Source organism: Agelaius phoeniceus, chromosome 29, assembly GCF_051311805.1.
Source record: "Agelaius phoeniceus isolate bAgePho1 chromosome 29, bAgePho1.hap1, whole genome shotgun sequence".
NCBI lineage: Eukaryota > Metazoa > Chordata > Aves > Passeriformes > Icteridae > Agelaius > Agelaius phoeniceus.
In genome coordinates, this window is record NC_135293.1 from 3,788,693 (window position 1) to 3,816,513 (window position 27,821).

The 27,821-nt window shown below is 58.7% G+C and overlaps 2 protein-coding genes across 5 annotated transcripts; one reads left to right on the forward strand and one right to left on the reverse strand.

Annotated features, from left to right (window-relative positions):
- Positions 1–2,814: 2,814 nt before the first annotated feature.
- LOC129131191 (acidic leucine-rich nuclear phosphoprotein 32 family member B) lies at positions 2,815–11,127 on the forward strand. 2 transcript variants are annotated; one of them, XM_054650014.2, is made up of 7 exons: positions 2,815–3,443; positions 5,952–6,101; positions 6,548–6,670; positions 7,611–7,809; positions 8,151–8,269; positions 8,612–8,666; positions 10,881–11,127. In XM_054650014.2, the coding sequence occupies exons 1-7, from the start codon at positions 3,156–3,158 to the stop codon at positions 10,967–10,969; spliced, it is 1,023 nt and encodes a 340-aa protein (XP_054505989.1). In that variant the 5' UTR covers positions 2,815–3,155; the 3' UTR covers positions 10,970–11,127. The 2 variants fall into 2 exon arrangements, with proteins under 2 accessions (XP_054505989.1, XP_054505988.1); XM_054650013.2 differs by having other exon boundaries at positions 2,824–3,443; positions 8,148–8,269.
- Positions 11,128–14,784: 3,657 nt separating this feature from the next.
- On the reverse strand, positions 14,785–27,274 carry ZNF414 (zinc finger protein 414). 3 transcript variants are annotated; one of them, XM_054650232.2, is made up of 9 exons: positions 27,132–27,274; positions 22,163–22,293; positions 21,353–21,454; positions 21,167–21,274; positions 20,893–20,998; positions 17,213–17,709; positions 16,815–16,865; positions 16,235–16,390; positions 14,785–15,154 (listed from the first exon to the last, which is right to left on the reverse strand). In XM_054650232.2, the coding sequence occupies exons 2-9, from the start codon at positions 22,230–22,232 to the stop codon at positions 15,078–15,080; spliced, it is 1,167 nt and encodes a 388-aa protein (XP_054506207.2). In that variant the 5' UTR covers positions 22,233–22,293; positions 27,132–27,274; the 3' UTR covers positions 14,785–15,077. The 3 variants fall into 3 exon arrangements, with proteins under 3 accessions (XP_054506207.2, XP_077047452.1, XP_077047453.1); XM_077191337.1 differs by lacking the exon at positions 16,815–16,865; XM_077191338.1 differs by lacking the exon at positions 27,132–27,274 and having other exon boundaries at positions 21,353–21,467; positions 22,163–22,246.
- Positions 27,275–27,821: the final 547 nt, after the last annotated feature.

A 27,821-nucleotide genomic window follows, 5' to 3' on the forward strand; every position in this document is an offset into this window, starting at 1 on the left:
CCAAAGATCATCCCATCCATCCATCATCCATCCATCCATCCATCCATCATCCATCCATCCATCCATCCATCATCCATCCATCCATCCATCCATCATCCATCCATCCATCCATCCATCCATCCATCCATCATCCATCCATCCATCCATCCATCATCCATCCATCCATCCATCCATCATCCATCCATCCATCCATCCATCCATCCATCATCCATCCATCCATCCATCCATCCATCCATCCATCATCCATCCATCCATCCCTCATCCATCCATCCATCCATCCATCCATCCATCCATCCATCCATCCACCATCCATCCACCCCAAATCTCCTCCATCCCCTCTGCCCAGCTCCACACAGCCCCAGACCTGGGTGGGTTTGGGGTCTCCTTAGGGCCCCCAAGGAGGGGGAGCTGCCTTGGTGCCTCTCTCTGGCTGGAGAACCCGAGCTGTGCTCAGCCAGAGCAGTCACAGAGGTGCCAAAAACGCGTTTAGGGCAATTTTTCTCCCCTTTCAGAGCAGATAGCCTTTATCAGCTCTGACAAAGCCTGGGTTTGGTCCTTTTGGAGCTGAGCCCCTGTGCTGGATGTTCTGCTCCTCCCAGTGACAGCAGGCTGGTGGCCCACAAAGGCATTTCCTGCCCTACAAGGCAGGCTGGTGGCCCTGTGCCAGAGGGGACAATGAGGGACAGTGGGGCCTGGCCTGGGAGCCCTCGTGTTCCTGTTTACTTGGATCAGAGACATTTCCCTGGCTCCTTTCTCAGCGACTTGGGGTGCAGGGACAGGCAGCAGCGCCCAAATTCTGCAGGAATGTGGGGTCCCTGGCACTGGTGGCTCTGTGTCATCAGTGGGGACCTTCCCCAGCCCTGCAGAGGGGTCCCACCAGCTCTGTCACCCCCTGCAGGGACAGCGGGGCTGAGGTCACCTCCTGGGCCAGGGGCAGTGACAGCCCTGCCTGCCCTGTCCCTGTGAGGCCAGCAGCGTTCCAGGAGGGACAGCAGGGCTCCGAGTGGCCCTGTCACACAGGGAAGGGACAAACAGGGAGGGAGGTCCCGCTGTTATCTCGTCCTTCCTGCAGCCGGAGCCCGACACACACCCTGCCCTTATCAGCCCTGCCCGAGGGCAGGGAGGGGCTGGGACAGCGACAGGGACGGGGACAGGGGCCAGGAAGGGGGACAGGAAGGTGGCACTGGGGACAAGAACGTGGCACTAGGGACAGGAATGTGGCACTAGGGACAGGAATGTGGCACTGGGGACAGGAAGGTGGCACTGGGGACAGGAATGTGGCACTGGAGACACCAAAGTGGCACTGAGGACAGAAACATGGCTCTGGGGATGGGAAAGTGACACTGGGGACAGGAAGGTGGCCCTAGGAATGACAACATGGCCCTGGAGATGGGAATGTGGCATTGGGGACAGAAAAGTGGCACTGGGGACAGGAAAATGGCACTGGGGATGGGAAAGTGGCAGTGGGGACAAGAACATGGCACTGGGGACAGAAAAGTGGCACTGAGGACAGGAAAATGGAATTGGAGAATTGCTGAGGTTGGAAAAGCCCTCTGGGATGATCAAGTCCAACCATGACCCCACACTGCCAAGGCCACCACTAACCCACGTCCCCAAGTGCCACATCCACGTGTGGCTTGACCGCCCCAGGGATGGTGACCCCAGCCCTGCCCTGGGCAGCTGTGCCAGGGCCTGACCCCCCTTCCTGTGAAGGAATTTAAGGAATTTCTCCTGATCTCCACTCCAAACCTCCCCTGGAGCAGCTTGGGGCCTTTCCTCTTGTGCCTTGGACTCAGGAGAAGAACCCAAGCCCCAGCTGGGTCACCCCAGGAAGTTGCCAGAGGCACCTGGGGGTGGGAGCAGGAGCTGGAGAAGGGATTGTGGTGCCTGGGGGTGGGAACAGCCCCTGGGGACTGGGACATGGTGCCTGGAGGTGGGAATGTGGCTCTGGAGACTGGAAACACCATGCCTGGGGATGGGAATGCAGTGCTTCAGGATGGGAATGTGGCTCTGGAGATGGAACCATGGCTCTGGAGATGAGAGCATGGAATCTGGGAATGGGAATGTGGGTCTGGAGATTGGAACACAATGCCTGGGGATGGGAACACGGTGCTTGAGGATGGGAATGTGGCTCTGGAGAAAGAACCATGGCTCTGGAGAAGGAACCATGGCTCTGGAAATGGAACTATGGTATCTTGAGATGGGAACATGGAATCTGGGAATGAGAATGTGGCTCTGGAGAAGGAATCCTGGTTCTTGAGGACAGGAACATGGTATCTGGAGATGGAACCATGGAATCTGGGAATGGGAATGTGGCTCTGGAGATTGGAACACAATGCCTGGGGATGGGAACACGGTGCTTGAGGATGGAAACGTGGCTCTGGAGATGGGACTATGGCTCTGGAGAAGGAACCATGGCTCTGGAGATGGGACTATGGCTCTGGAAATGGAACCATGGTTCTGGAAATGGAACCATGGTATCTTGAGATGGGAACATAGAATCTGGGAATGGGAATGTGGCTCTGGAGAAGGAATCCTGGTTCCTGAAGATGGGAACACGGCTCTGGAGATGGAACCATGGTATCTTGAGATGGGAAAATAGAATCTGAGAATGGGAATGTGGCTCTGGAGAAGGAATCCTGGTTCCTGAAGATGGGAACATGGCTCTGGAGATGGAACCATGGTTTCTGGGAATGGGAATGTGGCTCTGGAGATTGGAACACAACGCCTGGGGATGGGAATGCAGTGCTTGAGGATGGGAACACGGCTCTGGAGATGGAACCATGGCTCTGGAGATGGAACCATGGCTCTGGAAATGGAACTATGGTATCTTGAGATGGGAACATGGCATCTGGGAATCGGAATGTGGCTCTGGAGAAGGAATCCTGGTTCTTGATGATGGGAACACAGCACTGGAGACTGGAACACATTGCCTGAGGATATGAATGTAGCTCCGGAGACTGGAACACTCTGCTGAAGACTGGAACGCGGCACCTGAGGACCGGAACGTGCCACTGCAGCTGGCAGCAGTGCCTGGGGACACGAACATGCCTGCGGAACGCGGTGAGCCGGTGGGCAGCGCCCGGTGAGCCCTCGGGGCCGGCTCCGTGCGGAGCCGGGACTCGAACCCGGGTCCTTGGGGACGGTCTGTGTGTATGTGCGGGGCGCTGCCGGCAGGGGGCGCTGTCGCGGGGCCGCGGCGCGCGCGCCTTTGTTGCCGTTGGCGCCTCTTCCTGCGCCGGGCGGCGGCGGCGGCGGCGCGCGCGCGGGCGGGGGCGGGAGCGGGAGCGCGGCGGGGCCGGGAGCGGCGGCACCGGGAACGGCGGCACCGGGAGCGGCACCGGGAGCGCAAGCGCGGCTCGGGCTCGGCGGAGCGGAGCGGCGGGAGCATGGAGATGGAGAAGCGCTTGACGCTGGAGCTGCGCAACAAGAAGCCGAGCGAGGTGCGGCGGGGGAGCGCGGGGCGGCACGTGCTGCGGGCGGGATGAGGGGTTGGCGGCGGGGGGAAGGTTGGCGGTGGCGGAGCGGCCCGCGGGGGTCCCGCACGGCGGGGACCGGGCGGGTTTGGCGGGGTGGGGACGGGGCGGTTGTGGCGGGAGCGCTCCCGCCGGGCCCGCAACCCCGGCATGGCGGCGCGCACGTGCGCGGCGGGGCCCGCCCGCACCGGGGCCGCGCTGGAGGCGGCGGTGGCGGCGGCGGGGCCCGGCCCGGCCCGCGGAGGGGGCAGCGGGGAGCAGCGGGACGGGCAGCGGGCAGGGCCGGGCCCCGCCGCGCCGCAGCCAGCGGGCCCGGGGAACGGGGCGGCCTCGCGCGGCCATGGCGGCTCGGCCATGTTAGCGGGGCCCCGCCGGGCCCGGAGCGGCTCCCGCGGGCTCCTCCGCCCGGGGAAGGGCTCGGGGGCTGCGGGGATGAACCTTTAGGTACCGCCGGGGCCGCCCGTTCCCCTCCGCTGGCGGCCGCGGGGCCGGGCCCAGCGCTCCGCACCCGCCCCGGGGCCGCCTCATCCCCGGGGCCGCCTCATCCCGGGTCTCCTCCGGCCGCCCCTTCACGGATCTTCCCTTTTCCTCGGGTCTCCCCGGATCTCCCCTTTCCTCGGATCTCCCCTTTTCCCCCGGTCTCCCCCCTCACTTTTCCCTTGATCTCCCCGCTCTCTTTTCCCCGGGTCTCCGCGACCCCTGTTCCCCGGATCTCCCCGTTCCCCTTTCCCGTGGATCTCTCATTTTCCCCTGGATCTCCCCATTCCCTGTTCCTGGATCTCCCCTTTTCCCCGGCTCTCCCCGCTCTCTTTTCCCTGGATCTCCCTTTTTCCCGGCTCTCCCCGCTCTCTTTTCCCTGGATCTCCCTTTTTCCCGGCTCTCCCCTTTTCCCGGGCCGCTCCGCCGGGCCGTGCCCGGTCCCTCCCTGGCCCCGGGGACACTCGGTGGTGCCGTGGCACCGAGCACGGGGGGGAACGGGCGGCGAGCGGGGCTTTGGGTGGAGATTAAAGCGGCTCCGTGCAGGGGATTTGCAGGAGCAGAGCGGCTGAGCAGGAGGAGCTGCGGGCGCCAGGAGCTGCAGAGCCAGCGGGGTCAGGGCCGGGTGTCCCTGCGTGTCCCGGGACCTGCTGAGTGTCCTGGGACATCAGAAAGGGCCCGGCCTGGGGTAAAGCTGGGCTTGGCTGGGTTAGGCTCTGCTGGGGCTGCCCCTGCATCCCTGGCAGTGCCCAAGGCCAGGCTGGACAGGGCTTGGAGCAGCCTGGGACAGTGGAAGGTGTCCCTGCCATGGCACTGGATGGGCTTTGATGTCCCCTCCAACCCAAACCGTTCCAGAATTCCATGATAACCTGCTGGAGTTCGGGCTCACCTCTGTGCCCACACCTCACAGCAGCAGCCACCCAGGCCTGGCCTTTGCCACCTTTCCCCCCACTACGGTGACAGTCCCACTTTGGCTGGAGCACATCAGTTTTCTGACGTGTTGGGGAGCAAAACAAACTCTGCTCCAGAACTTCGGAGAGCCTCACCTCAAACCCCCGAGCAGCAATGCCACTTGAGGAGTTTGAGGTGATAATTCATTCTGAGCTTGTGCTGTGCAGGTGGCAGAGATGGCCCTCAGCCCCAGGCTCTCTCTCTGGGAAGGCAGAGTGTTTAAAATGACTCTGGGAGCTGGCTGGTGTGAGCAGGAGAGGGAAAATGGGAGCGCTGCGAAGGAGGGATTTGGAGAGCGCCACAAGCCTTCTGGCCAAGGCTCATTTTTGCATCTTGCTGTCAAGAATGTGTGGGGTGAAAGCAGGTTTTGGGAGTGGTTTGTGAGAGCTTGGGCTGCATCTGGGGAGACAGGGGTGTTTCCCTCCAGGACAGTTCTGTGCTGGTGCTTGGTGGTCCTGGTGGCACGGGGGGGGGTTGATTCCTTCATGTGCTGAACCTCCTGGAGGTTCCTGGATGTGGAATCCATGCTGGGCACAGTGTTTGGTGCCATCAGTGGTCTTGTGTCACCAGCCTGAGGCTGGGCTCGTGTGCTGAGCCCTGCCCAGGCCCCTGTGTCACCTCACTGTCACTGTCACAGCGAGCTCAGTCCTGTGGGGACGGGTTTCCTGGCACCCCAGGGGTGTGGGGGGACAAAGTGGGAGGGGACAAACCCAGCTGACCTCGTTTGGCCCCTCGTTAGCAGAGCCTGAAGCTGACTCTGAAAGCTTTATTGATGTGCAGGGAGCTTTGGGATGTGACCTCGTGCTTCCAAACCCCTGGAGGTGGGGACTTGGTGGGGACAGCAGCAGCAGTGTGTTGGTGGCTTGTGCTTAGAGGCTGAAACCCCAACCACGGTGAGGGACTGTCACCAAAAGTTGTTTGGTTTTAAGGTCCTCAATTTGAGTGAGGAGGACCTGGAGGTTCAGTGCTCTGTGTGTGTTGGCGATGTCACCTCGAGGCCAGGGGTCGGTGGCAGCTGTGGTGCCAGCTCTGGGTGTCCCTGTGCAGGTGAAGGAGCTGGTCCTGGACAACTGTCGCTCAGAGGATGGCAAGGTGGTCGGCCTCTCCTCAGACTTTGAGAACCTGGAGTTCCTCAGCATGATCAACATCAACCTGCTGTCCGTGTCCAACCTCCCCAAACTCAACAAGCTCCGGAAGGTGAGTCAGGACTCTGCTGCCATCTCCAGCAGCCCTTGGCCTTGTGCTGCCCCTGGTGGCTGTTGGTTTTTCTGTATTTGCCAGAAAATATCTTGAATTTTGCTCCTTGTGTGCTGAGCAAGTGAGAGGGGTCGGTTTGAACATGGAACAAAACCCTTCTGAGCTCTTCAGGTGTTTAGTGCCCTTCCTGTCTTGCTTTTCTGCTCTTGGGCTGCTGTCAGAACGTTCCTGACACCATAAATATTTTGGATTTTGGAGCACTTACCAGCATGGGGGTGGCTGGCAGAGCTGTGCCCCTGCAGGAAAGGGTTTTTAAGGACAAACTTGACCTGCTGCTCTGTGAGCTGAAATTTGGGTGCTCGTTGCAGCCCAGTTCTCAGTGCAATTTCCTTCCCTGTATCACGAGCTGAAACACTTGGTGACCATGTGATATTCCCTCCCTTCAGCTGGAGCTGAGTGATAATAGGATTTCTGGTGGCCTTGAAGTTCTAGCAGAGAAAACTCCCAACCTGACACACTTGAACCTAAGTGGCAACAAGATCAAAGACATCAATACCCTGGAGCCCTTGGTGAGTGGAGGCTGTGCTGGAATCCCAGGGATGGCTTTTCCTTTGGGGATTGGGTCTGTGCAGCAGGAATCCAACGTCTTGGTCACTGTTCCAACAGCACTTCGTGGTTCTGATGGGAACAGATTTGATCCCAGTTTGAGGCTGGGCCAGTAGTTAATGGCTCCTCAGTCTGGAAAAGCAGCAGCCAGTTGCTAAAAGAAGCGTGCAATGGGGCTGGATGAGTAAAACTGTGGATGCTCAGTGCCCAGCTGAGAAGGGACCGGGAAAGGGTCGGAGGCAGTTGGAGGTAGGTGGCACCTGGGGTGTCATGGAATGAGGTAACTGGACAGCACTGAGGGCATCTGTCCCATCAGCCTGAAGGTTCTGCTGTGCCAGCACTGCAGGGCTCCCATTCCCATTCCCACAGTGGTCAGTGAGGCTGGAAAAGGCCTCTGAGGCTCCACCTGAGCTGCCCCAGGAATGCTGTGAGGGACAGGTCTGACACAGGGCATGTGTCTCACTGGCTGTTTGTCCATCCATTCCCTCCAGAAGGAATTTGGGATTGTTTTGCTCCTCCTTTCCTTGGCATGGTGCCCGCTGTGACAGCCTGAGCTGGGCTGTGCCAAGGGCACCCAGGCTGCAGCTCTCCCTGAGCTCTGCCTGATCTTTTGAGCAGGATGAGTCCAGCTCAGCTGCTCCTGAGCTTGCTGGGCCTGCTCAGAAGCAAGAAAGATTTGCAAATACACAGAGAGTTTGTTCCAGAAAGGGAAGCCAGGACAGAGGAGCTGGACAGAAATTTCTTGTGCCAACAGTGAGAGGAGCAGTGACTCCTCTCCCTCTGAGGAGCATTTGTGGCAGAACCACTCTGTGCTGGACCTGGGCAGTGCCCCAACCACCCTTCCTTGCCTTCTTGCTCTTCAGACAGCACTGTAAATAACCTTAACAAATGGATTTTTTGCAGAAAAAGTTGCCAAACCTCCACAGCCTGGACCTGTTCAACTGTGAGGTGACGATGCTCATCAACTACCGCGAGAGCGTGTTCGCCCTCCTGCCCCAGCTCACCTACCTGGATGGCTTTGATGCTGACGAGCAGGAAGCCCCTGACTCAGACCCTGAAGCAGATGGGGATGCACTGGAAGATGATTATGAGAATGGGGAAGGTGAGGGTTTTTTCCTCCTCCTGGTTTTCCTGCTTGGTAATGACCCCTTTTGCACTTTAGGGTGGGTTCCAGCAATGGGGTTGGCACTGCAGGAGGGGCTCTGTGGGTCTTTACCCCTTCTTCCTCCCCCAGCCCACTCCTGGGAGGGAGTGGGACATGTTGGGAGGTGACAGGGCTTGTTGGGATGTGACAGGGCTTGTTGGGAGGTGACAGGGCTTGGTGCTGTCCCTCCTCATCCTCTGTGACCCCTGCCTGCTGCTCACACAGCACTGAGGGGTGAGAGGTGCCTGGGTTTGGGAACTGGGGCACTTCCCTCCCTCCCTCCCCCTTTTTGGTAGAAGGTGAGGAAGAGGAGGATGATGAGGAGGAAGATGATTTGGATGAAGAAGTCATTGATGACGAGGAAGATGAAGACGATGATCTGGAAGGTGAAGAGGAGGAGGATGGAGTAGATGATGAGGTGAGGCTGTCACCAGGTCGCACGTGTGTCCCTTGTGTGGTGACCCAGGTGTCACAGGAGCCTCTGTGGGGGCAGATCTCAGGAATTTGCCATCCATTCTGGCTTCTCCCTGCCCTCTGGGCTGCTGAGAGCCACAAACTGCAGGGAGTTTCCAGTTCAGCCCTGGCCTGGCACTTCCATGGCTCTGAGTGATGGATTGTGCAGCTCCATCCCTGGCATGTGAGGAGCTCTTGGAGATCCAGAGCTTCTCCTGCCACCCTCAGGCTTCAGAGGGGAGCAGGACTGGGATTACTGCTCAGGGAATTGGGGTTCTTGCTACAAACCCTCTTGTTTTCACTCCAGGAGGAAGATGAGGAGGAGGATGGTGAGGAGGATGAAGAAGATGAAGCTGAAGAGGGTGAGTTGAGTCCTAACAATCCAATTTCTTGCAGAGCTCCTTCAACAGTCAAATATTTGGTGTTTTTGGAGCTTCCTCAGCCTCAGTGCTGTTGCTGCAGCTTTTCTGCCCGAGCTGGTGCTGAGCAGTGTCATCATCACCCAGGGTCACACAGGGAGGGAAAGGGATGAAATTCCAGCCATGCTGGGTAATTCTGGGAAATGTGAGAGGTCAGCTGCTCAGAAAAGCACTTCTGGGAACTGATGGGCCATGCAGGAGCAGGGCTTCTGTCCCTGGAGGGTCTGAGGGAATCTCTTGGGGGCACATTCCCCTCTCAGATCTGAGCTTGGGGCCAGGCTCCTCTGGCTGTACAAACAAACACCCAGATGAAAGCTGGCAGAATATTGTGGCTGGTGTGAATTCAAATAATCTTGGATGAATCATGGAATTGTTAAAGCTGGGAAATCCCTCTAATACTGAGTCCAACACCACCATGTTCAGCTCTGACCCCTGTCCCCAAGTGCCACATCCACATTTTTTTGAGCAGTTCCAGGGATGGTGATTCCTGGGCAGCCTGTGCCAATGCCTGACCTCCTTCTCCTTGAAAGAATTTTTCCCAATATCCCATTTAAGCCTCACCTGGTGCAACTTGAGGCCATTTCCTCTTACCCTGTCTTACCTTGTTACCTGGGACAAGACTGGCTGTCCCCTCCTGTCAGGAGCTGTGCAGAGCCACAAGGGCCCCCCTGAGCCTCCTTTGCTCCAGGCTCAGCCCCTTCCCAGCTCCCTCAGCCTCTCCTGGTGCTCCAGCCCCTTCCTCATCTCCATTCCCTTATCTGGACATGCTCCAGCCTCTCAATGTCCTCCTTGGAGTGAGGGGCCCAAACCTGCCCCAGGATTTGAGGCCTCAGCAGTGCCTGAGCTTGGTTAGGAGTGCCTGATTCTGCAGATGCTGTGGTTTTGAGGGTGCTCAACAACAACCAAAAAAAAATCCCATTTTCATCTGTTGTACAGGATGCTTGGAGGGCAGAGAAAGTTGTTGGTGTCTCATGTGAGCCCAGGCTTTTGCAGGAGGGGCAGGGCAGGGTGGATCTGCTCCCAAATGGTGCCAGTGTGTCCTGGGGATCTGCTCCCAAATGGTGCCAGTCTGTCCCAGGGATCTGCTCCCAAATGGTGCCAGTCTGTCCCATGGATCTGCTCCCAACTGGTGCCAGTCTGTCCCAGGGATCTGCTCCCAAATGGTGCCAGTCTGTCCCATGGTTCTGCTCCCAAATGGTTCCAGTCTGTCCCATGGATCTGCTCCCAAATGGTGCCAGTCTGTCCCATGGATCTGCTCCCAAATGGTGCCAGTCTGTCCCATGGATCTGCTCCCAAATGGTGCCAGTCTGTCCCATGGTTCTGCTCCCAAATGGTGCCAGTCTGTCCAGGGGATCTGCTCCCAAATGGTGCCAGTCTGTCCCATGGTTCTGCTCCCAAATGGTGCCAGTCTGTCCCAGGGATCTGCTCCCAAATGGTGCCAGTCTGTCCCATGGTTCTGCTCCCAAATGGTGCCAGTCTGTCCAGGGGATCTGCTCCCAAATGGTGCCAGTCTGTCCTGGGGATCTGCTCCCAAATGGTGCCAGTCTGTCCCATGGATCTGCTCCCAAATGGTGCCAGTCTGTCCCAGGGATCTGCTCCCAAATGGTGCCAGTCTGTCCCATGGTTCTGCTCCCAAATGGTGCCAGTCTGTCCAGGGGATCTGCTCCCAAATGGTGCCAGTCTGTCCCATGGTTCTGCTCCCAAATGGTGCCAGTGTGTCCTGGGGATCTGCTCCCAAATGGTGCCAGTCTGTCCCATGGATCTGCTCCCAAATGGTGCCAGTCTGTCCAGGGGATCTGCTCCCAAATGGTGCCAGTCTGTCCTGGGGATCTGCTCCCAAATGGTGCCAGTCTGTCCCATGGATCTGCTCCCAAATGGTGCCAGTCTGTCCCATGGATCTGCTCCCAAATGGTGCCAGTCTGTCCCATGGATCTGCTCCCAAATGGTGCCAGTCTGTCCCATGGTTCTGCTCCCAGATGGTGCCAGTCTGTCCCATGGTTCTGCTCCCAAATGGTGCCAGTCTGTCCTGGGGATCTGCTCCCAAATGGTGCCAGTCTGACCCGTGGTTCTGCTCCCAAATGGTGCCAGTCTGTCCCCTGCCAGCTCAGCTGCTGTCCCTGGGCTGGGCTGGAGAGTGAATCCCCCCTCTCTTTGCAGACCACCCGTGTGGGCAGAAGAGAAAACGAAGTCTAGAGGATGAAGGAGAGGAAGATGCAGAGGACGAAGAGGATGATGAGGATGACTGATGCCAGCGAGCCAATCAGTTTTACAGACTCTGACTGTGCTTGTCTTAACCTCCCCGTTGTGTCTGTGTGAGACTGTAAATCCCTGTCTCCCACTCCTCCTCCTCCTCCCCCTTTGTAATGGCTGCAGCGTCCACAATATATTTTTTTAAGATTTAGAATACTGTAGGCATTCAGGGGAATCTTCCATACAAGGCTCACTTTTTTTTCTCACAACTATCATGACCAAAGGCTTTTCTCCGTTCGGTGGTTTGTGCAGCAGCTTAAAAAAAAAAAAAAAGGCAAAAAAAAGCAAAAAAAAAAAAAGCCAAAAAAAAAAAGAGGAAAAAAAATCTCCTCCTTAGGGTATCTGTGTGTCCCAAATCAGCTGTGCCACACTGGACCCAGAGCTCCAGCTGTCACCCTGCCAGCACAGAAGGCCTTTGCCACCCTCGTGCCCTCAGCCCAGGGCTCTGAAGATGCTTTTTGAGCCACCTCGGGTGCAAAATCTGGTTCATCTGCGTGGACTCACAAGGATCCTGAGGGTGTCTCAGATCTGAAATCATGGTGATGTGATCTCTGGACATGCTTGAAGATGCTTTAGTGCTGGGGATGGGGGTGCCTGGGGTTTTGGGGGAGGGAGGGAGGGGCTGCTTGCATGACCTGGTACCTCTGCGATGCACCTTGCAGTAACCCTGCACTTGCTTTCCTATTTTTATTTTATAAACTGGAACATTTTTCCCATCGGCCACTCAAGAACCATCCCTTGGGCTGTCCCAGGTGAGGGGGGTTCCTGTGGCTGTGCCTGTGCTGTGGGAGCCCTGCAGCAGCTTTGGGAAGGGATAGGGAATGCAGGTGAGGGGGTACTGCTCCTCCAGCCCTCATTTCACACTGCACAGCCCTGTGCAGCCACCACCATCACTGTGATCCATGCTCCTGCAGACCGTGTTAGCCTGGAAATTCTCAGGGTCCTTCTGCCAGCCAGTGCCACCTCTGCACGGGCCCCTGGTGCCAGCCTGGCCTGGGCATCCTCCTCTTCCTCCTCCTCCTCCTCCTGGGTTCCCAGCAGGGAACAGAGCTCCAGCCTCGTGTCCCCACTGTGGGGGTGGCACCCTTTGGTGGCTGGAGGGAGATTTGGGGGAGCCAGGCAGGTTCATGCAGCATTCCCAACCCCATTGCCACCTTCCCTGCCATCCCAGAGGCGTCCAACCAGCGCATCCCTGGGGAGAAGGGAGGGAGGGAGGGAGGGACAGACAGAGGGACAGCCCGGGGGTGCAGACAAGCACTGGCACTTTGTGGCATTCCCACTGGGGGCTCCGTGTGCCCCCGGGGCCGAGGCTCCAGCCCTCCCCTCCCCTCCTGGGGGTGTGTTCAGCACATCCCCCCCTCCCTGCCTCGCTTCGCTGGTGTCTCTTGCATTGTACAGTCGCTGTGACCATTCGGAGAAGAACTAATCCTGTAAAATGCAAACTGAGTAACTTATAAATGTTTTAAGGAATTTAAAAAAAAAAAAAGAAAAAAAAAAGTCAGAGCAGCAGTTACTTCTAATTTTTTTTCCCTGCATTTTTAGCAGATTGTATGGATTTTATATTAGCCTAGTAACTGTCAGGTTTTGATTGGTCAGACTAGTCCCAGAAATAAGGATCTCCAGCCCTTTTGTATCTTTTGTTACAAAATTTGGATAAAACTTTAATAAAGACTTCAGTTTTTAAAAATCCATTGCTATGGAGCTTGTCTTGGCTGCCTCTGCCTTGGGACCAGCCAGGAATGCTCGGAGTGGGGGCCCTGGGGCAGGTTTGGGTTTGTGCTGGGAGCAGGGACTGTCCCCTGTCCCCAGCAGGGCTGGGCTGGGCTCAGCCTGGGCTGGCAGGGACAGAGGGGGGGCTCTGCTGTGGGGTCTGCAGCACCCCCTGGGCCAGTGCTGCCCTTTGGGGGGCTCTGGGACAGCCTGGGAAGGGTCTCCCTCCTGCCTTTGGGGTGGCACTGCCCTGGAGGAGCAGGGCACTCACCTGTGCCAGCTGGGCACGGGGGCTGAGCTGTGCCCCCTGCCCCTCTTTGGGACCTCGGGGTCCCTCCCTTTGGGGTGCTCTGTGACCCCATGGCTCTGATGAGCTGTCACTGTCAGCTCTGAGCAGCTCAGGGACACTTCAGGGCCTGAGGGGACTGGGATGGACTGGGGAGGGCACGGTGCCAGCTCAGGGGGGGCTGCAGGAGAGAGCCCCGGGGCATCCCAGGTGCTGCTCATCCTGTGGGGGATGGCAGCAGGAGGAAGGAAGGGGTGGCAGGAGGAGAAAGGATGGCAGGAGGAAGAAGAGGAAGGGATGGAAGGAGGAGGAAAGGATGAATGACAGCAGGAGGAGAAAGGATGGCAGCAGGGGGAAGAAAAGAATGGCAGGAGAAAGGAAGGGATGGCAGGAGGGAAGGGATGGAAGGAGGGAGGGAAGGGAAGGGAAGGGAAGGGAAGGGAAGGGAAGGGAAGGGAAGGGAAGGGAAGGGAAGGGAAGGGAAGGGAAGGGAAGGGAAGGATGGCAGCAGGAGGAAGAAGGGATGGCAGGAGGAAGGGATGGAAGCAGGAGAAAGGGATGGGAGCAGGAGAAAGGAAGGGATGGCAGCAGGATGAAGGGATGGCAGCAGCAGGAGAGGATGGCAGCAGGATGAAGGGATGGCAGCAGGAGGAAGGGATGGCAGCAGCAGGATGAAGGGATGGCAGCAGCAGGATGAAGGGATGGCAGCAGGAGGAGGGGATGGCAGCAGGATGAAGGGATGGGAGCAGGAGGGAAGGATGGCAGCAGGAGAAAGGAAGGGATGGCAGGAGGAAGGAGGGATGGCAGCAGGATGAAGGGATGGCAGCAGCAGGAGAGGATGGCAGCAGGAGGAGGGGATGGCAGCAGCAGCAGGAGGGGATGCCCACCCCGCCCATGTGGCCACTGAGCCTTTCCGAGCCTCTGCCGGTGTTTGTGGCCCCTCCCAGCGCTGGCAGCAGAGCAGGGCTCCCCTCCTCGGGAGCAGAGCAGGGGCTGCCGGCTCTTCCCTCGCTCCCAGCCCTCGCTCCCAGCCGCGGGCACCGGCAGGTCCCAGCACGCCTCCCCTCAAACCAGTTTGCAGCAAACTTTTCACCCCGCTGGGCTGGGCTGGCAGAGCGGGGCTGGGGGAGCCCCAGGCTGCTCCCACGGGGGGTGCAGCCCCCCAGGCTGGCACCTGGGCCCCAGCCCCTCCCAGTGGCCCTTCTGTGCCATGCTGTGCCCTCCGTGTGCGGCAGGGCTGGCACAGGCACGGGGGCTGCCCGGGGCTGGGGGTCCCACCCTGCTCTGTTGTTGGGGTGCAGCTGGCAGAGGCTGCAGCCCTGAGTGATCTGGGATGGGCTGGCAGGGGGCAGGGGCAGCACAGGGCGGCCCTTCCTCTTCCTCAGACCTTCCTCAGACCTCCCCCTTTCCCCTTTCCAAAGCTCTTCCCTTTCCCCTTTCCTAAACTCTCATCTTTCCCCTTTCTCAAACTCTTTTCCCCCTTCCCAAACTCCTTCCCCTTTCCCAAACTCTTCCCTTTCTCCTTCCTCTTTTCCCAGACTCTTCCCTTTCTCCCCTTCCCAAACTCTTTCCTTTCTCCCTTCCCAAACTCTTTCTCCCTTCCCAAACTCTTTCCCCTTTCCCAAACTCCTTCCCCTTTCTCAGACTCTCCCCTTTCTCCTTCCCAAGCCAGCCCCTGGCAGTGCCAGCCCAGGAGCACAGTCTCACACCCCCTGTGTCCCCATGTCCCCCTCCTTTGGTTTTTTGGGGGCTCCTCAGTGCCAGCCCCGCTGCCCCCGCCCCACGGGGACTGATAGAGCCTCTCCCGGCTGCCACTCCTGTACAATTCCCATTTATTTTTCTGAGATCTCATTCCAGAGAAGTCCACTAACTCCTGAGAACCTACAGGGCTCCCTGCAGAGCCCCCGGGGCTGAAGCAACAAAACCTTTCAGGGGGAGGGAGAAACAGCGGCTCCGGCTGCTGGAGAGCTCCCGAAAATACAAAGCAAGGGGAGAGGAAATTCCAGGGGAAACATCGGCCCCTCTGCTGCTCCTGTCCCAGCTCAGGGCTGTGCTGTGCCCCTGCCCGGCTCAGGGGAGGTGCAGGAGTCCCTTGGAAGCCGAGGGCATCAGAGCTGGGAGTACAGGGAGTTCTCCATCTCCGGCGGCAGCTTGGCGTGGAACGGGGCCAGCCCCACCCCGAAATCTGCAGGGAGAGGGAAGAGAATGTCAGCACCTCGTGGGGAGGGGGGCACGGACCCCCAGGGGCATTGCAGGAGTTGGGGGGCACAGGGAGGGCACAGGGAGGGCACACAGAGACCCCAGGGGCATTGCAGGGGTTGGGGGGCACAGGGAGGGCACAGGGAGGGCACACAGAGACCCCCAGGGGCATTGCAGGGGTTAGGGGGCACACAGGGGCAATGAGAGGCTGGGGGCACTGGGAGGGCAAGCACATGGACCCCTCCAGGGCACAGGAGGGGCTGGGGGGCACAGGGAGGGCACAGACACCTCCAGGGGCATCACAGGAGCTGGAGGCACTGGGAGGGCACACAGAGACCCCCAAGGACATTGCAGGGGTTTGGGGCCACTGTGAGGGCACACAGAGCCCAGGGGCATTGCAGGGTGTGTGGGGTGCAGAGAGGGCACACAGACACCCCCACAGACACCCCCAGGGGCATTGAGGGGCTGGGGGGCACAGGGAGGGCGCTGGGATGGCACACAGGCACCCCCAGGGGCATTACAGGGGCTGGGGGAACAGGGAGGGCACAGACACCTCCAGGGCATTGAGGGGCTGGGGGGCACTGGGAGGGCACACAGAGACCCTCAAGGACATTGCAGGGGCTGGGGGGCACTGGGAGGGCACACAGAGACCCTCAAGGACATTGCAGGGGCTGGGGGCACTGGGAGGGCACACAGAGCCCAGGGGCATTGCAGGGTTTGGGGGGTGCAGAGAGGGCACACAGACACCCCCAGGGGCATTGAGGGGCTGGGGGCACAGACACCCCCAGGGGCATTGAGGGGCTGGGGGGCACTGGGAGGGCACCCAGACACCCCCAAGGACATTGCAGGGGCTGGGGGCACTGGGAGGGCACACAAACCCCTCCCGGGCACTGCTGCAGGTTGGGGAAGCAGAGACTGGAACCCAGCCAGGCTGTGCCAGGCCAGAGGGAGCAGGATGTGCCCTATCCCTGCCAGCCCCGGGAGCATCCCGTGCCCTATCCCTGTCCCTGCGGATCCCTGCCACCGCCGGGAGCATCCCGGCAGCCGGGGAGGGTCCCTCCCGTACCCATCTCCGCCTCCAGGCGCCCGGCCGGGGGGTTCTTGCGGTGGTCCTCGGTGTGCAGGGTCATCTCGTCGCGGGAGGCGGTGGAGAAGGGGCACTGCGTGCAGCTGTAGCGGCCCCGCGTGTGCTCCCAGACGATGCGGCTGGCGGAGGAGTGCCCTGCAAGGACGGGCGGGCAGGGAAGCACAGGGATCGCCCCGAGCCGGGGGCTGTGAGGGCTGGAGCCCTTCCCAAGGGAAGAACCCCGAATGTTGGGAGCAAAGGGCCAGGCTGGTCAGGGCACGGCGGGTTTTGGGGGCACTGGGGGCACTGGAGCTGCTGCTGCTGCTCCTCCTCCTGCTGCTTCTGCCCTCGGGGCCAGGCTGGGGGGTTTTGGGGGGGTGCAGCCGGTAACCCCCCCTGCCTCGGAGCCGCATCCCCTGTCCGCGGGGCTCCCGAAAGGAGGGAGCCCGCCCTCCCCCTGTGCCCTGCGGGGAGCACCGCGGTGCCCCTGGGGCATCTCCCGTCCCCTGCGCCCCCCCCGCCGCCCCCCAAACCCCCCAGTGACAGAAAGCAGCCCCCACCCAGCAGGTGCCAAACTAACCTGGAGTCACTCCTGAGCCAAAGCATGGGAGGAGTGGGCTGACACTCACACCTGCGGAGGGAATCGAGGCCCGAGACAAGCATTAGGTCTTCCCCTCCCTTGGGGGGGGGACTCGTGGGAGGGCAGCCCTGGCCCGGCCCCCCCAGCACGCCGGGGAGCAGCAGGGCTGGTTGGGACAATTTGGAGGAGAATTTGGAAGCGTTTTTCGGTGCTTTTGCTCAATCGAACATCACACAGGGGATGGCACGGGCGGGACGGGGCTTTTTTTTTGGGGTGGGAGGATGGCCGGGCCGGAGGGGATGGAGGGGCCGGATCCTCTGGTCCTGCTCGGGGAGCTGCTGCTGCTGGTCAAGGCGGGAGCAGAAGAAGGTTTGTGCCGCACGGCTCCGCGCTCTCACCTTGGCTTTTCTTCCAGACGGCGTTGGAGACGCTGGGGGGGCCGTGGCCCGGCAGGAAGGGCCGCAGGCGGTGCTGAGCCGGGGGCTGCGCCAGCCCGTAGGGCGAGGGGGGCACGTAGGACAGGAACGGCCCCGGCACCGAGGACGGGGCTGGCCCCGAGAAGCGAGTCAAGGACGAGGGCCCGAACAGGGCGGGCTCCAGCAGCGGGAAGGGGTGCGGGGCCCCCGGGAGCAGCGGCTCCAGCGAGCCGGGCAGCGCTGCCGGGGCTGAGTCCGCGCCCGCCGCCGGCGCTTCCTTCTCCGGGGGCCGCAGCGCGCTCGGCGGCTTGGGCAGCGCCTCGGGGGGCTTGGCCGGGGGCTCCTTGTCCGGGCTGGAGGGAGCGGGGGGCAGCACCGGCCGGGGGGGCGGCGCGGGGCCGCTGGCGCTGTCCGAGCAGACGTGGAGGTGCTTGAAGAGCGAGCGGTGCGTGCGGAAGCGCAGCAGGCAGTTCTCACACCTGGGGTCAAAAAGAGCCGTGAGAGGGACCAGGAGGGGATAACGGGCATGTGGGGATGGTTCTTGAACAACATGACATGTCTGTGACACCGAGCAGACGTGCAGGTGCTTGAAGAGCGAGCGGTGCGTGCGGAAGCGCAGCAGGCAGTTCTCACACCTGGGGTCAAAAAGAGCCGTGAGAGGGACCAGGAGGGGATAATGGGCATGTGGGGATGGTTCTTGAACAACATGACATGTCTGTGACACCGAGCAGATGTGCAGGTGCTTGAAGAGCGAGCGGTGAGTGCAGAAGCACAGCAGGCAGTTCTCACACCTGGGGTGGGGAGAGAGCTGTGAGAGTGACTGGGAATCGATAATGGGCATGTGGGGACGGTTCCTGAACAAAATGACATTGGCTCAGTGTCACAGACATGTGACACCGAGCAGATGTGCAGGTGCTCGAAGAGCGAGCAGTGTGTGCGGAAGCGCAGCAGGCAGTTCTCACACCTGGGGTGGGGAAAGAGCCATGAGAGTGACCACGAGGGGATGATGGGCATTGGGGATGGTTCTTGCACAAAATGACATTGGCTCAGTGCCACAGACATGTGACACCGAGGAGACATGCAGGTGCTTGAAGAGGTGCAGGCAGTTCTCACACCTGCAGTCAAAAAGAGCAGTGAGAGTGACTGGGAATCGATGATGGGCATTGGGGATGGTTCCTGAACAAAATGACATTGGCTCAGTGTCACAGACATGTGACATCAAGCAGACATGCAGGTGCTTGAAGAGGTGCAGGCAGTTCTCACACCTGGGGTCAAAAAGAGCTGTGAGGGTGACTTGTGGCAGCTCAGTTGCTTTTTAATCTTAGCTTGGATAATTATCTTGGATAGCATGTGACCACTCTTTATGCCGTTATAAAGTTAATTTGGGTCTCCTGTATGACCATGGTGGCTGGCACAGGATTTACCAACCCTAGATCTGCTATGGCTAAGTCAAGTTTACACTCATTGCTTAACAGTAACTACTGCTGAGTACCTGTGGGGCTGTGGCAATTGCAAGGCTTTTTGGGCTACGGCCATGGTGAGCTGATACCCACTCCTATCTACCCAATTAAGGTGTCCAGGGCATCTACACTGGAGCGTGGATACTTGCATGTGTATACCTAGGAAAAACTAACAGTAAGTTAGTTATTGCATGGGCATGTGGGGATGGTTCTTCCCCAAAATGACATTGGCTGTGTGGCACAGACATTGTCCTGCACCCCTCTGACCTGAGCTGGGCTTGCAGAATCAAAGTTGTTGCTACTCCTGGTGTAACTCAGAGATCGGTTGGGGTCTGTGTTTATGACATGAGTTGTTGCTATTAATATTTTTTGTTAGGAGGAAACATTAGAGTAAAAATAATGTATGTAGTGACAAGAAAGAAATTGATTATTAAAGAAATCGATAATAATAATAATATCAAAGAAATTGATAAAAATAATAACTATCAAAGAAATTGATAATACTTAGGAATTAAGTAGATGATATACTTAATTAATAGATATTAAATTATATCATTATTAAGTATTATAACACTGAATTGTTATTTTAGAGTTTGTAATAGTTGTTAAATTTTAAATTAGTAGAGAATTTTAATTTAAATTTAGTAAATTTAGGAATTTTAGTAAATCAATCACATGCAGGCGCTTGAAGAGCGAGCGGTGCATGCGGAAGCGCAGCAGGCAGTTCTCACACCTGGGGTCAAAAAGAGCCATGAGAGTGACCACGAGGGGATGATGGGCATGTGGGGATGGTTCTTGCACAAAATGACATTGGCTCGGTGTCACAGACATCTTTTATGAAAAACCCTTTCCTTAGGATTTTTTCTCCTGAGAAGCTGAGAGGCCTCAGAAACAAAATGTAACCATTGATTATCTGCTGCTGTGGAATGCAACAGGTGCATCTGTGATTGGTCTCATGTGGTTGTTTCTAATTAATGGCCAATCATTAATTAGATTAATAATTAAATAATAATAATAATAATAATAATAATAATAATAATAATAATAATAATAATAATGTCCAGACTGTCTTGGTCAGTCACAAGCCTTTGTTATCCTTCCTTTTCTATTCCTTGCAAGCCTTCTGATGAAATCCTTTCTTCTATTCTTTTAGTATAGTTTTAATATAATATATATCATAAAATAATAAATCAAGCCTCCTGAAACATGGAGTCAGATCCTCGTCTCTTCCCTCAGCCTGAGACCCCTGCAAACGCCACCACAGCTTGGCATGAGGCTCCCATGTGGATTAAGCTTGGGGCTGATCCCAGAGCTGTCACTGTCCCTTCCTGCCTCTCCCACCCCAGGGTGGTCCCCAAAGCCCCCAAACATCCCCCCAGGCATCACCAGGATCCTGCTCGTGTCCAGCCCACAGCAACTGCAGCCAAAATCTGCCCAAAACTGGGGGAAATTCCTCCCCAGGAATTGGAGGAACTGAGGAATTCCTCCAAGAATCCTCCAAGGGCATCCCCTGCAAGGCACAGGGATTGCTGGAGCTGCTCCTGCTCCCAGGGCTGGGGCCTCACTGGGAGCTCCCCTCAAAATCCCAAAGGGTTTTCCAAGCCAGGAGGAGCAGCAGGTCCCACTGAGTGACTGGGAGTTGATGATGGGCACATGGGGACAGTTCTTGCCCAAAATTACATTGGCTTGGCATGAGGCTCCCATATGGATGAGCCAAACTGGAATTCCCAGTGGAAATCATCTGGAAAACCTCCTCAGTCTGGGAGATTTCTCTGTAGTGTCTTAATGTTGGAGTGAGAGAGAAAATGGTGATAATAATGCTAATAAAAAATAAGCAATGATGAAAATATGGACAAAATGATAAAATAAAAAGGATAAAAGAGTAAAAATATTTATAATAACGCTGATAATGCTGATATTGATAATAATGACAATAATAACAACAACAATATCAGTGCTGGGGAGGTGAAGTGAGCACTGGGTGATGCTTCCCCAGAAGCTCAGTAACCCCTTGGTGATAATGCTGATATTGATAATAATGACAATAACAACAATAATATCAGTGCTGGGGCTGTGAAGTGAGCACTGGCAGATGCTTCCCCAGGAGCTCAGTAACTCCTTGGGAGATCTCCCTGGGGATCAGCTCTGCTGGCCAGGTGTCCCCAGAGAGGACAGGAGGGGACAGGGAGCATCAGGACTCACTTGAAGTAGCGGTTGGGTTTGTAGTGCACCTTCATGTGGGCCATCAGGTCCTGCATGCTGGGGAAGGTCTCGCTGCAGCCCAGGGTGGGGCACCGGAAGGTTTTGCCTGCAGAGAGGAATTCGGAGAGAGATTCAGCACCAGCCCAGGGGGGACAGCCTGGCCAGAAAGGCTGCAGCGCCTCCCTGCTGCCCCCACCACCAGCCCTGCCTCACTCTGAGCCCTGCTCTGCCCCTCCCCAGCCAAAAAAGGGCCCGTGGCGTGTCCTGGCCTTACCCTCGAGGGACTGCGTGGGTCTGTAGTGGACCTTCAGGTGGTCCATCAGCTCCTGCATGCTGGGGAAGGCCAGTTTGCAGCCGTAACTCGAGCACTGGTAGTGTTTCCCTGCAAGGACACAGATCCGTCAGTCTCGTCCCTGCCCCGGATGTCGCTGTCCCCTCCCCGGGGCGGGGCTGGCCTCACCTGGGACAGGTCTGCGCTTCAGCGGCCGCAGCTCCGGGGCCGGGGTCCCTCCGCTGCCTGCCACCGGCATCGGGGCACCGGGCAGGGCTGGGTCACTGCAGCCTGCGGGGAGAGGCTGGGAGGCTTGGACCTGGCAAAGCAGAGCTCTGCCCTTTCCATCCCTCGGACCTGACAAACCAGAGCTCTGCTCTCCCCATCCCTCTGCTCTGCCACACCACCCCTCTGCCCTCTCCATCCCTCGGCCCTGACAAACCAGAGCTCTGCTCTCCCCATCCCTCGGACCTGACAGACCAGAGCTCTGCTCTCCCCATCCCTCGGCTCTGACAAACCAGAGCTCTGATTTCCCCATCCCTCTGCTCTGCCACACCACCCCTCTGCTCTCTCCATCCCTCGGCTCTGCCAAACCAGAGCTCTGCCCTTTCCATCCCTCAGCTCTGCCAAGTCACCCCTCTGCCCTCCCCATCCTTTGGCCCTGCCAAACCACCCCTGCCAAACCATCCCTCTCTGCCCTCCCCATCCCTCTGCCCTGCCAAATCCCCCCTGTGCCCTCCCCATCCCTTCAGGACAAGGAAATGGGGCCGGGGGTCTGGCTGGACAACCGGAGGCCCCCAGAATGTAAGGGCTGGGAGGGGCTGTGCTGGTGCAGGTGAAGCCTGACGGTGGCTGGAACACGCTGGGTGATGCCACCTGCGCACCCAGGCACGCCCTGGCACACCTGGGCACATCCCCGTGGGCGGAGTTCACCCTAAGGGACCTCCCAGCCACAGGAGCAAAGGTTTCCCCTGCTCCTGCCCCCCTGAGGGCACTCACCTGCCCCCTCCGTGCCGAATTTCCCCCGCAGGGAGAAGGTGGCCACAGCCTCGTCCTTCTCCGTCTTCATGGCCTGGCCGGAGCTGGGCACGGGCACAGGGACAGGGACAGGGCGGCTCCTCCCGGCGGGGCTGCACCGGGAGCAGGAGGGAGGTCAGAGCCCAGCCCGGGACCACAGTGACTCCCTCTTCCTCCTCTCCTTCTCCTCCTTCTCCTTCTCCTTCTCCTTCTCCTTCTCCTTCTCCTTCTCCTTCTCCTTCTCCTTCTCCTTCTCCTTCTCCTTCTTCTCCTTCTCCTCCTCTCTTCATCCTCCTCTCCTCTTCTTTTCCCTCCTCCTCCTCGGTGCCCCGTGGTTGTGGGACTAACCCTCCCACCCGGGGCTGATCCCAGAGCTGTCATTGTCCCTTCCTGCCTCTCCCACCCCAGGGTGGTCCCCAAAGCCCCCAAACATCCCCCCAGGCATCACCAGGATCCTGCTCGTGTCCAGCCCACAGCAACTGTAGTCAAAATTTCCCCCAAACTGGGGGGATTCCTCCAAGGGGATCCCCTGCAAGGCACAGGGATTACTGGAGCTGCTCCTGCTCCCAGGGCTGGGGGGCTCACTGGGAGCTCCCCTCAAAATCCCAAAGGGTTTTCCAAGCCAGAAAGAGCAGCAGGTCCCACTGAGTGACTGGGAGTTGATGATGGTGGGGCACATGGGGACAGTTCTTGCCCAAAATTACATTGGCTTGGCATGAGGCTCCCATATGGATGAGCCAAACTGGAATTCCCAGTGAAAATCATCTGGAAAACCCCCTCAGTCTGGGAGATTTCTCTGTAGTGTCTTAATGTTGGAGTGAGAGAGAAAATGGTGATAATAATGCTAATAAAAAATAAGCAATGATGAAAATATGGACAAAATGGTAAAATAAAAAGGATAAAAGAGTAAAAATATTTATAATAATGCTGATATCGATAATAATGACAATAATAACAACAATAATATCAGTGCTGGGGCTGTGCAGTGAGCACTGGGTGATGCTTCTCCAGGAGCTCAGTAACCCCTTGGTGATAATGCTGATATTGATAATAATGACAATAACAACAATAATATCAGTGCTGGGGCTGTGAAATGAGCACTGGCAGATGCTTCCCAGGAGCTCAGTAACTCCTTGGGAGATCTCCCTGGGGATCAGCTCTGCTGGCTGGGCCACCCCATCCTTCCCATTAACATCTGCTCCAGAGGCATTTCCCCAGCTTTTGGCTCTGGGGGCTCTGGCCCAGAGGGGCTCAGCCTGGCTCAGCAGCTGCTCCTGCAGCACCCAGCACACTGGGATCACAGCCCAGCAGGAAATAAATCAGGGAGGGGGAAAAAATCCACGTGGGATTATTCCTGTGGCTGCCCCTGGGCTCCTGGCTTTGTCTGGGGGTTGTGGGGCCTTTTTTTGTTGTTTTCTCAGCTCAGCAGCCTCAGGATGGAATCAGCCAGCCATGGAGGGGGGTTGGCCACGGAAAAGGGAATCTGGGGCAGGGCTGGGGCTGCTCATGGCCCAGGAGGGGAGATTCAGCCCTGGATGGAAGGGATGCTCCATCTCCATCCTCCATCCCTGCAGGACATGGGGAAAACATGGAAAGCTCCCAGCAGCTTTGCTGGAGCTTTGTTTATCAGGTGGAAATGAGGGGTTTGGTGGGAAAAAGGATCTTGGGAATCTTCTTTTTGGGGGAGACAATGCTGGAAAGATCAAGACAGGGCTGTGCCTGCCCAGCCCCTGGGCAATGTCCCTGTGGCACTGTCACATTTTGGTGCCCAACCCTGAAGTGTCAGAGCTGGAACCACCGGTGCTGGAGAGTGCAGTGAAGCAAAATTCCTGCTGCCCTGCTGGAAATGCCCCTCTGGATCAAAGCTGGGTGGCCCAGCCTGGGCTCAGCACCCCTGGCAGAGCCCTGGGACCGACAGGCTCCAGATGAGCCCAAAGGGAGCAGGGCCATGGCATTGAGAGCTCAGGGGCAGCACAGGGAAGTTTCCCCAAGAAATCAGGAAAATTCTTCCCCACCAGCACTGCAGCAGGGACAGGAGCTCCTGGAGCTCCAGGGTCAAAGCCAGCAGTGCCTTGGGGTGTTGGAACCTCTGTCCTGTCCCTCTGGGATCACAGATGCCACATGGAGAGTGGCACTCCCTGTTGCAGCATCCCAGTGATGCCTTGTAAGCTGATTTTTTTTCCTCTGGAAAAGCTGGGAAACCTCTTGAGCAGATTGTGTGAGGGCAGGCAGGATGGATACTTGGCCTGTGGCCCCAGTGTTCCCCACAGGTGACATGGCAGAGGACACGGTGGCAGCACTGTGGCATCACCCTGTGCCCAGCCAGGTTTTTGGAGAGCAGGTGGCACCTGGATCATCTTGCTGTCATTTGTCACCTCCCATGGCATGCTGGCCAATGCTCCCCCTGCTCCAGGACTGTCTGTTCTGCAGCCTGAGTGTGACACCCCCGCCCAGGTGCTGCTGAGCTGCCACTGTCCCCATCCCCAGTGACCTCCTGTGGTCACCAGAGATGTGACTGACCCAAAAACGTGACTGCCCCAGAGATGTGACTTCCCAGAGATGTCACTGATACAGAGATGTGACTGATACAGAGATGTCACTGATAAAGAGATGTCACTGATACAGAGATGTGACTGTCCCAGAGATGTGACTGACCCAAAAACGTGACTGCCTCAGAGATGTGACTGACCCAGAGATGCGACTGTCCCAAAAATGTGACTGCCCCACAGGTGTGACTGCCCCAGAGACTGACTGTCCTAGAGATGTCACTGATCCAGAGATGTGACTGCCCCAGAAATGTGACTGTCCCACAGGTGTCACCCCCCTGGTGACACAATTCCTCCAGAGACAGCCCCCTCCCAGAAATATGGCTCCCCCCAAGATGTGACCACCAGTGCAAAGCTGCCCTGGAACCCCAAACCCAGCCACCACTGTTGCTGTCATTATCCCCATTATTATTATTATTTCCTGCCACCCCAAAAAGCTGCTGGCACAAAACTCCCTCATCCCAACCCCTGTGGGGTGAACAGGGTCCCCAAAAATCCTTCCAGGGGCTGCCAGCCATGAGGGTGGGCAGGATGTTTGCAGCTGCCCATCACCCCGAGCAGGCTGTGCTGCTGATTCAGTGAATAATTAACACAGCTCATCCCCCTCAAACCACCCGGGGGCTTTATCCATACCCCTAGGCTTTGCTCATCCCACCCCGCGAGGATAAATGGGACAAATAATCGGATTTGAGCATCTCTGAGGCCCGAGGATGAGGAGGCTGCCCCCAAACGCGGCTCCTCGGCGCAGGAGATGAGACAAAGGCTCGGAACAAGGGGCTCATGTGATCGCGCAGCCGGCGAGCGCCGGGGGAGGCTCCGCTCCTGCCAGGGCCACCAGCCCCGACTAAAACACACCCTGAGGGTTCTCCTGGAGCTTCAGATACCGCGGGGAGCCCTCACAGAGCTGGGGGTGATGGGGTAAGGTGGGTGCCCCGATCCGGGCTGGGGCAGAGCTGCTGTCGGGGTGCCACCCCTCCCTGGGGGGGTTCCCTGCTTTCCAATCGGGATGTGCCTGCAGAGCCTGAGGAGTCCACCCCAAACCCCGGCTGGGCATCCAGAGGGGTGAATGCTGAGCCCCGTGCTGGCCTTGGTGTCACATCCACGGGGCAGCTCAGCCCAGGCCTCTCTTCCCTCCAAGGAGAGGGTCCCCACTGTCCCCCAGATCAATCCAAGCCCTGCTGCCATCTCCCCACATCCCCACACCACCCCGGTGCCCACCTTTACCTGCCCACGGGAAAAAACCCACTTTGCCTTCAGGAGCCACCTGGGGATGTTGGAGCTCCCTCCCTGAGCCTGGACAAAGCTGAGCCCAGCTCCAGGCGAGCTCACCCCATGGCCAAGGCCAGGAGCCCGGGCTCTGACAGCCACAGAGCGGCTCCAGGAGCTGTGGGAGGATGGAGGGAGCACGGCCAGGTCCCGGCAGGTGCATCCCAGGATGTGAGAAGGTCCTGATGCTCCCACAGGCCACACACCTGTCAGGACCCAGGGCTAGTGGCTCCCTGTCAGCCCCACAAGGGGCAACCCCAGGGTAGCCCCCATGGCCACTGGTTTTGGGGCTGGTAGCCCCCCAAGGGCCACACACCCATGGCTACAACCCAGGGGACAGTGACACCCACGGCCACCACCCCATGGGCAGTGGCACCGTGATCCGGATCCCCTGCGAGCAGCGGCCCCGGGGCTGGGGCAGGTCCCGGCTCCCTGCAAAGCCCCCGTACCCCGGGCCCTGCTCCGGTACCGCTGCTGTCCCCGGTGCAGCTCCAGCTCCGGGGCCGGTCCATCATCTGGTACCGCTACAGCCCCGTTACCGGTACAGCCGCGGTACCGCTACAGCCCCGTTACCGGTACAGCCGCGGTACCGCTACAGCCCCGGAACCGGTACAGCCCCGGAACCGGTACAGCCCCGGTACCGCTACAGCCCCGGAACCGGTACAGCCCCGGTGCTGGTTCATCCCCGGTACCGATCCAGCCCCGGTTCTGGTTCATCCCCGGTACCGATCGAGCTCCGGTGCCAGCACACCCCTGGCCCGGTACATCCCCCGGTGCCAGTGCTCCCTTCCCGGTGTCAGCACCCCACCGGTGCCGGGGTACCCTCGATACCGGTATATCCCCGATACCGGTACAGCCTCGATACGGGTACATCCCCGCTACCGGCACTTCTCCGGTGCCGATACGGTCCCGGTGCCGGTACATCCCCGCTAACGGCATCTCTCCGGTGCCAATACGGTCCCGGTGCCGGTACATCCCCGATACCGGTACCTCGCCGGTGCCGATACGGTGCCGGTACAGCCCCGGTGCCGGTAAAGCTCCCGCTGTCCCCGCACCCCCTGTGCCAGTCCATCCCCGGTGCCGGTCCATTCCCCGATCCCGGTCCTCCCCCGGTCCCTCCCGGTCCCTCCCGGCCGTACCGGGGCTGCGGCGGGGCCGGCGCCGTCCGGGTCGCGCATCAGCGGCGGGGCGGCCGCGGGGCCATTTTCTGTGCGGAGCTGTCGCGAGAGCGGGGGGAGGAGGAGGAGGAGGAGGATGACGGGGGGGAGGAAGGAACGTGCGGAAGGGCGGGCGGGGGCCTCGGGGGGGGGGGGGGACCCGGCTCCGCCCCGCCCCGTTCCCCCCCCCTTCCCCGGCTGCTTTTCCCGGGAGATTCTCCGCACCCCGCATCCCAGCGTCTGCGGGCAGCTCCAGCATCCCGGGGCTTTTGGAGCATCCCGGGGGTGTTGGAGGATTCCAGGAGTTTTGGAGCATCCCGGGGTTTTGGAGCATTCCAGGGGTTTTGGAGCATCCCAGGGTGTTGGAGCTTCCTGGGGTTTTTGGAGCATCCCGGGGTTTTTGGAGGATTCCAGGGGGTTTGGAGGATTCCAGGGGATTTTGGAGCATCCCGAGGGTTTTGGAGCATCCCGGGGTTTTTGGAGCATCCCGGGGTTTTTGGAGGATTCCAGGGGGTTTGGAGGATTCCAGGGTATTTTGGAGCATCCCGAGGGTTTTGGAGCATTCCAGGGGTTTTGGAGCATCCCAGAGTGCTGGAGCATCCCAGGGCTTTTGGAGCACATCCCGGGGTTTTGGAGCATCCTGGAGGTTTTGGAGCATCCTGGGGGTTTTGG